Below are 11,083 nucleotides of genomic sequence, written 5' to 3'. Positions count from 1 at the left end.
AGACAAGAGCAGTAGGAGAGTGTGCCAAACACTGGCAGGGGGAAACTGGCTATAACACCCATAAGTTTGTCCCCAACAATACATCACCTCCGGTGGGGGGTGGTGGCGAGCTCCAATTCCCAAATTGCTACCAGCTGGGGACCTTGCATTCAGGACATGTAAATTTATGGGGGACACCTGAATCAAACCACCACACCTTCCTTCCTAAGTTTCTTTCTTTAAATTAATTATTATTTTTAAACTTTTTAAAAATTTATTTGAGAGAGAAATAGAAAGAGGCAGAGAGAGGGAGAGAGAGAATGGATGTGCCAGGGCCTCTAGCCACTGCAAATGAACTCCAGATGCATGTGCCCTCTTGTGCATCTAGCTTATGTGGGTCCTGTGGAATTGAACTGAGGTCCTTTGGCTTTGTAGGCAAATGCCTTAACCACTAAGCCATCTCTCCAGCTCCTAAGTTTCTTTTGTCAGGTATTTTGTCATAACAATGAGACAATTAATGAACACAACCTTCATTATAACTTTGAAGATGTGTAATGTTAAAGATAACTGGCAACCTTAACTTATAACAGAAAGTCTAGTTAAGGATATGCCTTGTAAGCATGAAGACCTGAGGTTAATCACCAGAGTCCATATAAAAATGCTAGGGTCGAGCACGCCTTTAATCCCAGCACTCGGGAGGCAGAGGTAGGAGGACTGCCATGAGTTCAAGGCCACCCAGAGACTCCATAGTGAATTTCAGGTCAGCCTGGACTAGAGTGAGACCCTACCTCGAAAAAAAAAAATGCTAGGGTTATATATGCTTATAATTCCATTGCTGGGGAAGTGGAGACAGTAAGATCTCTGGGGCTCTCTGGCCTGCCAATCTAGGCTAATTGGCAAGCTCCAGTGCAATTAGACCCTGTCTCAAAAAGGGACGGACAGTGCTTTGGAGAAACACCTGACTTGTCCTCTAGTCTCCACATGCACACACATTTATAACTCCCCACCCACCCAAAGACACATACAAACACACATCCCATGTTTAGTCTGTCTGCATGCCTTTCATTGAACACATATGACCTCATACTTGAACATATATATTGAGAAACCACATACTTAATTTTCTTGTAGAATTTTCATTGACTTATATTTTTGGAATTTAGCAGATGCTAAAATTTTGCTCTTACTTAAAATTTAAACAATCCCTTTTAGCTTGCATTGCACCTTGGAAACATAGTCTATTCCTTTGAAAAACAGTAAAAGTAGTACTTTACATCTACATATAACTGTTAGACTATGATGATAACCCAAATGTGGAGCTAAGGATATAGTCTCATTGGTAGACTGCTTGTTGTGATCCCAGAACTTAGGCAGTAGAGGAAAATCAGAAATTCAATGCCATCTTTGGCTACATAGTGAATTCAAGGCTAGCCTGTGATACATGTGCACCTACTTCTGGATAAATGAGTGAATGAATGAATGAGCTCAACTGGAAACAAAGAAATTTCAAAAGTCCATTTATAAACATTTATTATGTTTCTGGGAAAGCAGTGATTTTCATTTATTCTACATTTGTTGGAGAGAAGCAAGAACTGGCTTTGTTGGTTGTGAGTTCTATAGTTCATAGCTAATCCTCTCTGTGGTTTGTCAAGCTTAGACCCTACAACTTGCCATAGTGCTGGGACCCTTCCTGAACTAGCCTCTAGCCCAGACCAATCAGCTGACTCACTTGAGCCAGAAGGTGAACCCCACCACAATAAGGTTATAGATGCATTCTAGGGGTCAAGCCTTTCTCTGGGCTGCCTGACCACTCCTGAGCCTTCAGGTTCTGGTGAGTTTCCCCCAGGGAAAGCCCTCAAACCACTACTTCCATGTGGGCTATTTGGAGAGTAGGAGCTCTTTGTACTTTCTTTTCTTTCCTTTTTTTAAATGGTTTTTCCAGGCCCACCATGTGGGCTCTCAGACCACGTGGGTTTATTCATTTTCCTTTCCTTAGTTCTGTACTTTCCTCAATAAACATAATAATTTAATAATTATCCTTCTCAGTCTTATTTTATCCAATTCTTTGGTTAAAAGTAGACATAAACTTAGGATTTGGGGTTCAAGGACTTTCCTGAACCCCTAACATCATGTAGTAGATCCAAGATAACCTGCAGTTCTAGACAGAGAATCAAAGCCCAAGCCTGTGACAACAGCCCTTACCAACATGCTGAAGGAGTGTGGTGTTCACACTATGTGAAATTCCCTCTCTGCCTAGGGCAAAATGAAATCTAGATATGGCTGGAAGCACAGCAAACCTCTGTATCTGTGGTAGGTGAAGAAAGATTCTCAATTACAAACCAAAATACAAAGGTATTAGCAAGAGATTTAACACTTGCAGTTGCACTTGGAGTTGCAAGGTGTTAATGAGCAAGACATATGAAGGCGTGCATTTTCCCACTTGGCTGCCTTATTTCACAGTTGGTGAAGAATATCTGAAACCTGGAGTTGTGAAACCGCGAATCAGGAGGGTTTCCTGTATTATGAATGATGCTGTCTTTAAGAGAATCTTTCAGTAAAATGCAGGAACGTTCAGGCAATGTGTTTTCAGTAAGCAGGACTCTGAATTTATTGTAGAGGTGAGTGTGTGAGTTGACCGAAATGGAGAATGATGAGAAGTAACTAAATTATGTATAATAGTCTTTACAGACCAGAGGAAGGAAGTTTAATGATGTTGTGGTTGAAGGACCAGCAGCAATGGGTGATGTATTAGTTGCAAGTTGGTAAGAAGAAAAACGAATCCAAGAAGACCCAAAGACTATAGATGAGGGTGACACGAGCTGAGCGGTGGGGGGAGGGGAGAGGACGGGGGGGGGGGGGAGGCCTCTCAGGACATAATACATTTTAGCAGCAACAATATAGTAAAGTCAAGTCAACTTGATATTCAAAATCATCACCTTAATCTATGTGGCCCTTTCAAACTTGAATTTTACCAAGGTCAAAATCCATAGTTAACAATGAAGTATTTTTCCCTTTTGCTTTCCCGGCATCCACCAAGGTCAGTACATAATTTAATTATGGAATCTGCAGGCTGGACCATGGAGATGAAGAATGACGTGTCTGCTGCAGTGAGAAATTAGATACAACCAATTGTTTATTTTCATTATTCTTCCTCTGTGAGGCTAAATTAATACAGTTAACAAGCTTTTGTTTGGATTAGCAGCTCAGATCTGGGATGTGCCGATCAGAACTCACGATTATTACAGTAGCTAATATTTATGTAGTGCTGGCAGTATCTCCAAGCCCCACAAGAAAGACAGCAAGGGGTTCTTTTGTCATTCTCTGCATTGGAGGCAATGTTTTGCCAAATTTCGGGGTCAGACATCTGAATACAGTAAACGAAGTTCAAGCAAATTAGATGTAGTTCCTTGGGGTATTTGACCTCAGAAATGCCACTGATGACAGCTTTCCCTATTGCCCCGGCCTTGCTATTCTGATTTTTTCCCCCTTTAAAACAATTGTAATATAGAGTTCACAATTTAATGGGCAAAACTGCAAGGTTCACCAAGGGATTGGAGAGAGCAGTTTGTGCACGGCGGCAGGAAGGCAGAGAAGGGGTGTCAGGCTTTAGGACATACCTGAGGGCTTTCCGCACAATTTGAGTTAGACCCCCGTAAAGCCTGTCAAGCGAGACAGGAATGCAAATGTACCTTCGAGGCACAAGGCCTCTCGGCACAGCCTGTTCTCACCCCACACTTCACTGCCCCCCAGCCCTCTAGTATGAACCCGTGAAGCCACGCACAGGCTGGGCCGAGGCCCCCCATCACATCCTCTCACTTCCGCACCGGTTACCTTCCCGGCTTTTAGTCTTTTAGTCACATTATATGGTAATAGCGGCAGCTTAAAATAAGTTCAGTAGATTTTGATCTTGGGGGGGGGGGATCTGTGGGGGGGGGCGGACTGGGAGGAATCTCATAACCGCCACCATCAACGCCCCAGGTGTGCTCCCTCCTGGGACCTGAACTCCTGCCAACTAGCGCGGCGCCCGCGTGCTGGGCGGGACGGCAAAGTCCGGGACAAATCCAAACCACCCATCAAAGAGGGTCCCTACCACCCTGCAAGGGTAGGTGGCTGGGGTGCCAAAACTTGCCAGCCTGACCCAAGGGCTGTTGGAGCTGGGTTTGCAGCCGAGACCAGCGGCCACGTGGCGCAAGAACCGCGACAAGAGCGCCCGCCTCACCCTCCACCTTAACTGGAGCGCACGCCCGCCTCACCCTCCTCCACCCCGAGCGCGCGCCCGCCTCCCCCTCCTCCACCCCGAGCGCGCGCCCGCCTCACCCTCCTCCACCCCGAGCGCGCTCCCGCCTCACCCTCCTCCACCCCGAGCGCGCGCCCGCCTCCCCCTCCTCCACCCCGAGCGCGCGCCCGCCTCCCCCTCCTCCACCCCGAGCGCGCGCCCGCCTCCCCCTCCTCCCCCCGAGCGCGCGCCCGCCTCCCCCTCCTCCACCCCGAGCGCGCTCCCGCCTCACCCTCCTCCACCCCGAGCGCGCGCCCGCCTCACCCTCCTCCCCCCGAGCGCGCTCCCGCCTCAACCCCCCCGAGCGCGCGCCCGCCTCACCCCCTCCCCCGAGCGCGCGCCCGCCTTGCCCTCAGCCATCTTCCGGCCGCGCACCGACTCCGCCCCCCTTTGGACTTCCTTCCCGGGGCGGCGGCAGCGGCGGGGCCGAGCGCGGCTTGTGGGCCCGTGGACCAGCAGCGGAGGGGCGGGGACCAGCGAGTGGGTACGGCGGCCTGGCGCCGGCCACGCGTCGCCGCCGGGGATAGGGGTGCCCCTTCCCGGAGGGCCCCGGCCGGCGACCGCGCACGTGGGCGAGCGGGGCTGGCCGGAGCGCCCCCTCTGCCAGCTGGGCTGCTCCGGCGGGGTGGGAGGTCGGGGAGATGGTTCTGGAAGCCTGGAATCGCGGTCTCCCCTGGCATCCACGCACTAGGGGCAGTGTGGGCTTGGCTCAGAGTTGAGGCAGTTGCGAGGCGGCTGGGCCGCCCAGGCTGCGCCTCTCCTGGCTCGGGCCGGGGCCTGGGGGCTTCCTCAGCCTCAGGTCAGGTCCCCCCTGCGTCTGCAGCTGCGTGTGGGTCCTTAGGGCTCGCCACGGGGGAGAAACGTGTTCTCTCCCCGCCTGCCTTCCCCTCCTCCCGCCTCACCTCCCTTCTTGCAGCGTAGTAGGTTCTCTCGCACTTACAGCCCCAGGGCGGTTAGCCCTGAAACTAGATGAAAAGGGGGCTAACGAGAACTTGGGTAACAGTCGTCGGGTACCTCTGCTTCCTGGCATCTGCGCACTGAGTAGTACTTTACTGCATAGCAGCATAAGTTGGTATTAAAATCTACAGAATAAAGTGAAAGTTTTGGAAAGTTCCTACCTTGAGACCAGTGACCTGAGAAAGGAAGTGATCACATGTTGCCCACCTTTCTTGCCTAATTCATTCCTTTTGCGCAGCTTAAGTCCCACACCCCCTTCCTGTTATACCCCTGTTGTAGAGCCCACCTGGGACGTGCCCTCAGGAAAGCCCACGAAAGGGAACCTGGCTGTAGTGTTAGCACTTCCTTAGAGGTGCTCATTTGCTTCAGTCTTTAGAGTTGACGTTTCCTTTGAAGAAACTAAGGAAAAACTGGAGGGACACATTACCTGGTTGGTACAGGAATTGGGCATGAATAATAACCCTGTGTGATCAATGTGCAAGTTCCCCAAGTTCTCTTAAGTCTGTAAGAGGCCACGGTGCTGCCTACCTTAGCTAGGAGTGTGGCTTGAGTGATCAATTGTGTAAAATTAAAGCGTGGGGAATACATATTTCTCATTCCCTTCTGTGCTAACTCCAGTGTATAAGGGAGAGAAGTAAAAGGGAGGACAATTGTGAGCCTTAACTACTAACTTAAATCCTATGGAAAAGCAGGCAGTAAACACAACATTTGGAAATCTGAAGTTACTTGTGCCAAATCCAAGCTTGTGAGCTAGTAAATTTCTTCTTTTTTAAAGACTTATCTTAAGAGGCTCTCTAGGACCCACGTTTTGTGATTTGTGATTGACAACTGCAGTTGAAGTGGTTTAGAAACTCAGAGTTTAGTGGGAAAACAGATTGATCCAATTGCTTTTCTCCATGTTTTGTGGTATTTTTCTTCTAGACCCAATATGAGTGACGATGTGTCCTGCAAAAAACGGGATGACTATTTGGAATGGCCTGAGTATTTCATGGCAGTGGCCTTCTTGTCAGCACAGAGAAGCAAAGATCCAAATTCCCAGGTAAATGAGTTTTGCTATAACTCTCAGAGATGCCCACATTGAGAAAGGGAGTACCTACCAACCTAAAACTGCAGAGTGAATGTACTGCCTGTAGGCAATGTTCCCTCAAGCTTGTCTTCCCTCCACAGCCTCCCCAGTGGTGAAACAGCCCATCATAGTCACCAAGCCTTTGGGCAACATTTCTCTCTAGGTTGGAGCCTGCATCGTGAATGCAGAAAACAAGATTGTTGGGATTGGGTACAATGGAATGCCAAATGGGTGCAGCGATGATCTGTTGCCTTGGAGGAGGACAGCACAGAGTAAGCTGGATACCAAATACCCATATGGTAAGCCACACTCATATCCATTCTTCCTAGTGATTTTGCGTGGTGGGCTTCCCTGGTAGCCTGAGGCACAGCTCCTTGTAGAAAGTTTCAGAGGACACATATGGTAGTTCTGTAGGTATCTCCACTTCCGGGATCTGAGTTAGGTCACCAAGGGTGCTCAGGGCTTTGCTCTGATGTGTTCATCTCCCTAGCTTGATGAGAACAGGGGTCAAGTTCATCTCTGGGAAGCTGGAAGCAAGGTCTTGAGGATGGTGCAATCCCTTCTCCAGTTTCCTGGGCTCTGTAGTGCTGAGTGGGGCTGTGCAGAAATGGAAAGCCAGAGTGTAGAAATGATGATTCTTGGCTTGGCTATCTGGCTATTCACCTTGCTGTGTAGTTACTTTTGCTATGACATAAGGGAGGAAAGGCTTATTTTGTTTTCTAGTTATGATCCCACCATCATGACAGGGAAGTCTTGGCAATAGGGGTAAGAGAATGACTGTTTACTTTGCTCAGAGCCAGAAACAGACCTCTGTAGAAACATGGGTGGGGATAACCTTTAAAGGCCTAGTCACCTACTACTTAGTTTGACCCGCACCCCTACAAGTTCTATACCTTTTGAAAAAGCCTGGGGTCCATGAGTCTGTGGGAACATTCCAGATTCAGACCAAAGCAGATGCTTCTTAGAATTTGTTGTCCGTAACAGCCGTGATGAAAATCCTCTCAGAGGTTACGTGGGAGGTAGGGCAGTCACAGCTTTACTTTTCCTTTAATTCCCTAGGGAATATGTTGATTGCTGATTTCTCATGATGTTAGGCCCTTGTATTCATGTCTGAGAATGAACAGACCGGTTCTGTTGCAAGGAAAGTAACTTAAGGTCATTCAAATGGGAAAGATTCTGCCTTGTGGAAACCAAGTTCAGGGCATTGATGTAAGACCTTTCTTCTTTGTTGACTTTTTCCTGTTAGGCTTCTCCTCTGGGTTTTTCTCGTGAAGAATTCCAAGTCCACATTTAGTCTAATTTATGTATTTTTACTAATATTCTTGGACCTTAGTCATGTTAAGTCAGCTCCATAAGTTTCTTCTCAAACTGCTTAAGGGCATATCCTCTGTGTTTGAGTGGAAGAAGAGAAGGGATTGAGGAATGAGGGTAGGCACAACTACAAAGCACTTAGGGATAGTCAATTTAACTTCACCCCTGATGGGAGTAGGAAGAGCAGAATCAGAACGTAAAAGTGCCTTCTAAGCCCAGGCTGGTAGTGGTGAGCTGTGTGAAGGATGGGCTAACATATTTTAGAAACGCTTTGTCATCCTGGTTTTGATTCTGTAAGCTTTTGATGGGAAAGAAGAAGGAAAATGATGAGTTGTTTCGAGGTCCATGCAAAAATAATTTTTCACAGTACAGTTCAGTGTCCCATATAAACAGTGAAAGCAAAAGGGTCGATACGTTAAAGATCTACATTGAAATGTATGACTGCTACAGTCAATATGTCACTGAGTCAGAACAGTGAAATATTAGTCCTTGTGCTGAGCTCCGGCAATAGGGAGGAATTCTTAGGAGATGTCAGTCTGTCATACTCAGCCTGGTTACTAAAGACACTGATGACGGGCCAGCGTAGAGTGTCCTCAGAGAGCAGCTCTCACAGAGGACCGGTGCCTTCTTCAGTCATGCAGCCCCAGGCAGATTTGTAACCGTGACTTGGAAGCTGGGGGCTATACTTCTTATGCACCCAGCCCTGCACTGCCCAGTGTTCCAGAACCTCCTTCCAGAGTGACTGATTTTGTTTGAGACCTTCATTGCCTTTTTTTTTTTTTTTTTTTTTTTTGAGGTAGGGTCTCACTCTAGCTCAGGCTGATCTGGAATTCACTGTGTGGCCTCTGGAATTCACAGGGTGGCCTCAAACTCATGGCGATCCTCCTATCTCTGCCTCCTGAGTGCTGGAATTAAGGCATGCACCACCATGCCGGATTCCTTAATTGCCTTTTGTTGACAGTGAGGAGAATACCTTTCAGATCAGCTTTCCAGAAGGAATGAAATGCACACAGGCATTTGTCCATCTTCACCAATTGTTTTTTATTGTAGCTGCTGAGTTTATGAGCAGTGGTTATTGGCATCATCATTATTATTATTATTGTTATTATTTGGTTTTTCAAGGGTTTTGCTCTAGCCCAGGCTGACCTGAAATTGCTATGTAGTCTCAGGGTGGCCTTGAACTCCTACCTCTGCCTTCCGAGTGCTGGGATTAAAGGCATGTGCCACCAGACCTAGCTGGCTTTTTTTTTTTTTTTTTTTGTCATCCATATAATACCTCTGGGTTTTCAAAGCTCTTTGCCCTTCCTTATCGATTATTCATTTCATATATGTAGCTCTGTTAGAAGGTAGACAATTTTCTTTCATGAGAGTAAGTTGTAATTTGATGTACTATAAAAATCGTAGAAGGCATTAAATGGTTTTTAAAAGGCATTTAGTATTACTACTATCATAATACATATAAAGATGGGCTTTAAGTCTAAATAATGATGTCTGTGTGCAACTGTACATTCCTTCTTGCCTTTTCAAGGCTTTTTAACCCACAGAGAAGTAAATGTTTGGATTGCGTGAGATGTAGCAGAAATGTTTCAGGGTGATTAAAATGCAATTTTTTAAGATTTTTAAAAATTAAGGGCTACAGAGATAATTTAGTAGGAAAAGAGCTTGCCATGCAAGCATGAAAGCCTGACTCACTCTGAGTTGGAGTCTTTAGCACCTATATAAACAGCAAGGCATGGCCATGTACTTCTGTAACCCCAGTCCTGTGGGGAGTAGAGAGTGGACAGTCACTGGGGTTTGCTAGTCAGCCACTCTGACCAAAACTGCATTTCCAGGTTTAGTGAAAGATTCCTTCTCCAGGAACCTTGGGGATGAGCAGTAGAGGAGGATGCTTGACATTCTTCCTTGACCTCTGAGCACAAGGTGTGTGCCTCTGCACATGCACACCACTACACACACATACACATGCAAAATAAATTTAAAACATAAGGTAACAATTAGGTCGGCATAACTTCTTTCCTCGCCTATGTTAATGGTGACCAGGTGGTTGCATCCGGAAAGATAGATTAGCACCACCTTTAGGGATTACCTATCGTTGCAGGTGTAGACAGTACTGTGATGGTAAATTTCTGTTATCAACTTCATTTCCTTACAGAAAGCTTCCAACATTAGCGAGGCACCTCTTGAGTATGTTTGTAAGGGTATCTCTAGAGAAGATTAACTGAGAAGATAATACTGGCCTAAATATAGATGGCATCATCTTATGGGCTAGGGTTCTAAACTGACCTAGAGGGCAAAAGGAGAAAATGAGCTGAGTACCAGATGCCCTTTGTTTGTATCCTGAACTGCTAAACTGTGAGCTAGTGGGTCCACAGAAGCTGGTCCAGCCGCCATGCCTTCCGCACCACGATGGGTTATATACCTGGAAGGATTCCTTCCTCCCTTAAGGTTCTTCTGTCAGGAGCTTTTTGTCAGAACAGTTAGGAAAGTAATTGATACAAAGGCCCTCCTTTAAATGTCAAAACACCTTGAAATCTTTTCAGTAAGAAAATTCATGGTGTCTTAGTGGTTAAGGCACATGCCTGCAAAGCCTAAGAACCCAGGTTCGATTCTCCAGGTCTCACTTAAGCCACATGTACATGGTGGCACATGCATTTGGAGTTTGCAGTAGCTGGAGGCCCTGGCATGCCCATTCTCTCTCTACCTCTCTCTGTCTCTAATAAACAAATAAAAAAGAAAATATTTTTTCAAAAAAAAAAAGAAAATTCATGATGACAACTACTTCATGTTCTTAATAGTTTACATTTATCTGCTTTTTATCAATCAGGCAGTATTTACATGTGCTTGGAAAAAGTTCTGTGTTAAGCTTGTTATTCAGCCTTGCACCATGTTAGGTGTTTTGCAGTAACCCCAACAATGTCTCAGGTTTCTGTCACCACTGTGTCTAAGCCTGTCCCTTTTATTTATTTTTTTTTTAATTATTTATTTATTTGAGAGTGACAAACACAGAGAGAAAGACAGATAGAGGGAGAGAGAGAGAATGAGCGTGCCAGGGCTTCCAGCCTCTGCAAACGAACTCCAGACGCGTGCACCCCCTTGTACATCTGGCTAACGTGGGACCTGGGGAACCGAGCCTCGAACCAGGGCCCTTAGGCTTCACAGGCAAGCGCTTAACCGCTAAGCCATCTCTCCAGCCCAGCCTGTCCCTTTTAAAGTAACTTCTGTGATGTCACACACATGGGGTGACAATTTCGAAACAGGCCAGGGTTCTTTCTGCTGTGTTGAAATTCAGCTGCTCTGAAATGTTGATCATCTTATTTTGCAGTAGTGTGAATTGCAGCTTAGATGCAGAAATTTCTGACAGATCCTGAGCTTGTAGAGTGGTGGCCTGTGCCTGGTGTTAAACAGAAATCTGCTTGCAAATGACTTAGGTTAACATTTCTTCACAGGGAGTGCAGTGCAATGACCTCTTTCTGTTTCCCCCAGAATTCATAGGT

At 46.6% G+C, this 11,083-nt stretch overlaps 1 protein-coding gene across 6 annotated transcripts in view; it reads left to right on the top strand.

Moving 5' to 3' along the window:
* The first annotated feature begins 4,632 nt into the window (after nucleotides 1-4,632).
* The window catches only part of Dctd (dCMP deaminase), a 28,251-nt gene continuing 21,800 nt past the window's right edge, over nucleotides 4,633-11,083 (top strand). For 2 of the 6 annotated variants that reach the window (XM_045141692.1, XM_045141688.1), the window contains exons 1-3: nucleotides 5,143-5,642; nucleotides 6,134-6,251; nucleotides 6,442-6,577. In XM_045141692.1, the coding sequence (XP_044997627.1) occupies nucleotides 6,141-6,251; nucleotides 6,442-6,577 (247 nt within the window). In that variant the 5' untranslated portion in view covers nucleotides 5,143-5,642; nucleotides 6,134-6,140. Of the gene's footprint in view, nucleotides 4,740-4,955; nucleotides 5,055-5,133; nucleotides 5,643-6,133; nucleotides 6,252-6,441; nucleotides 6,578-11,083 lie in introns of those variants that run through there. The other 4 variants (XM_045141689.1, XM_045141690.1, XM_045141691.1 and 1 more) reach the window with 4 other exon arrangements.

Source organism: Jaculus jaculus, chromosome 1, assembly GCF_020740685.1.
Source record: "Jaculus jaculus isolate mJacJac1 chromosome 1, mJacJac1.mat.Y.cur, whole genome shotgun sequence".
NCBI lineage: Eukaryota > Metazoa > Chordata > Mammalia > Rodentia > Dipodidae > Jaculus > Jaculus jaculus.
Note: the sequence above shows the minus strand (reverse complement) of the source record. Positions and strands in the feature narration are given on the sequence as shown.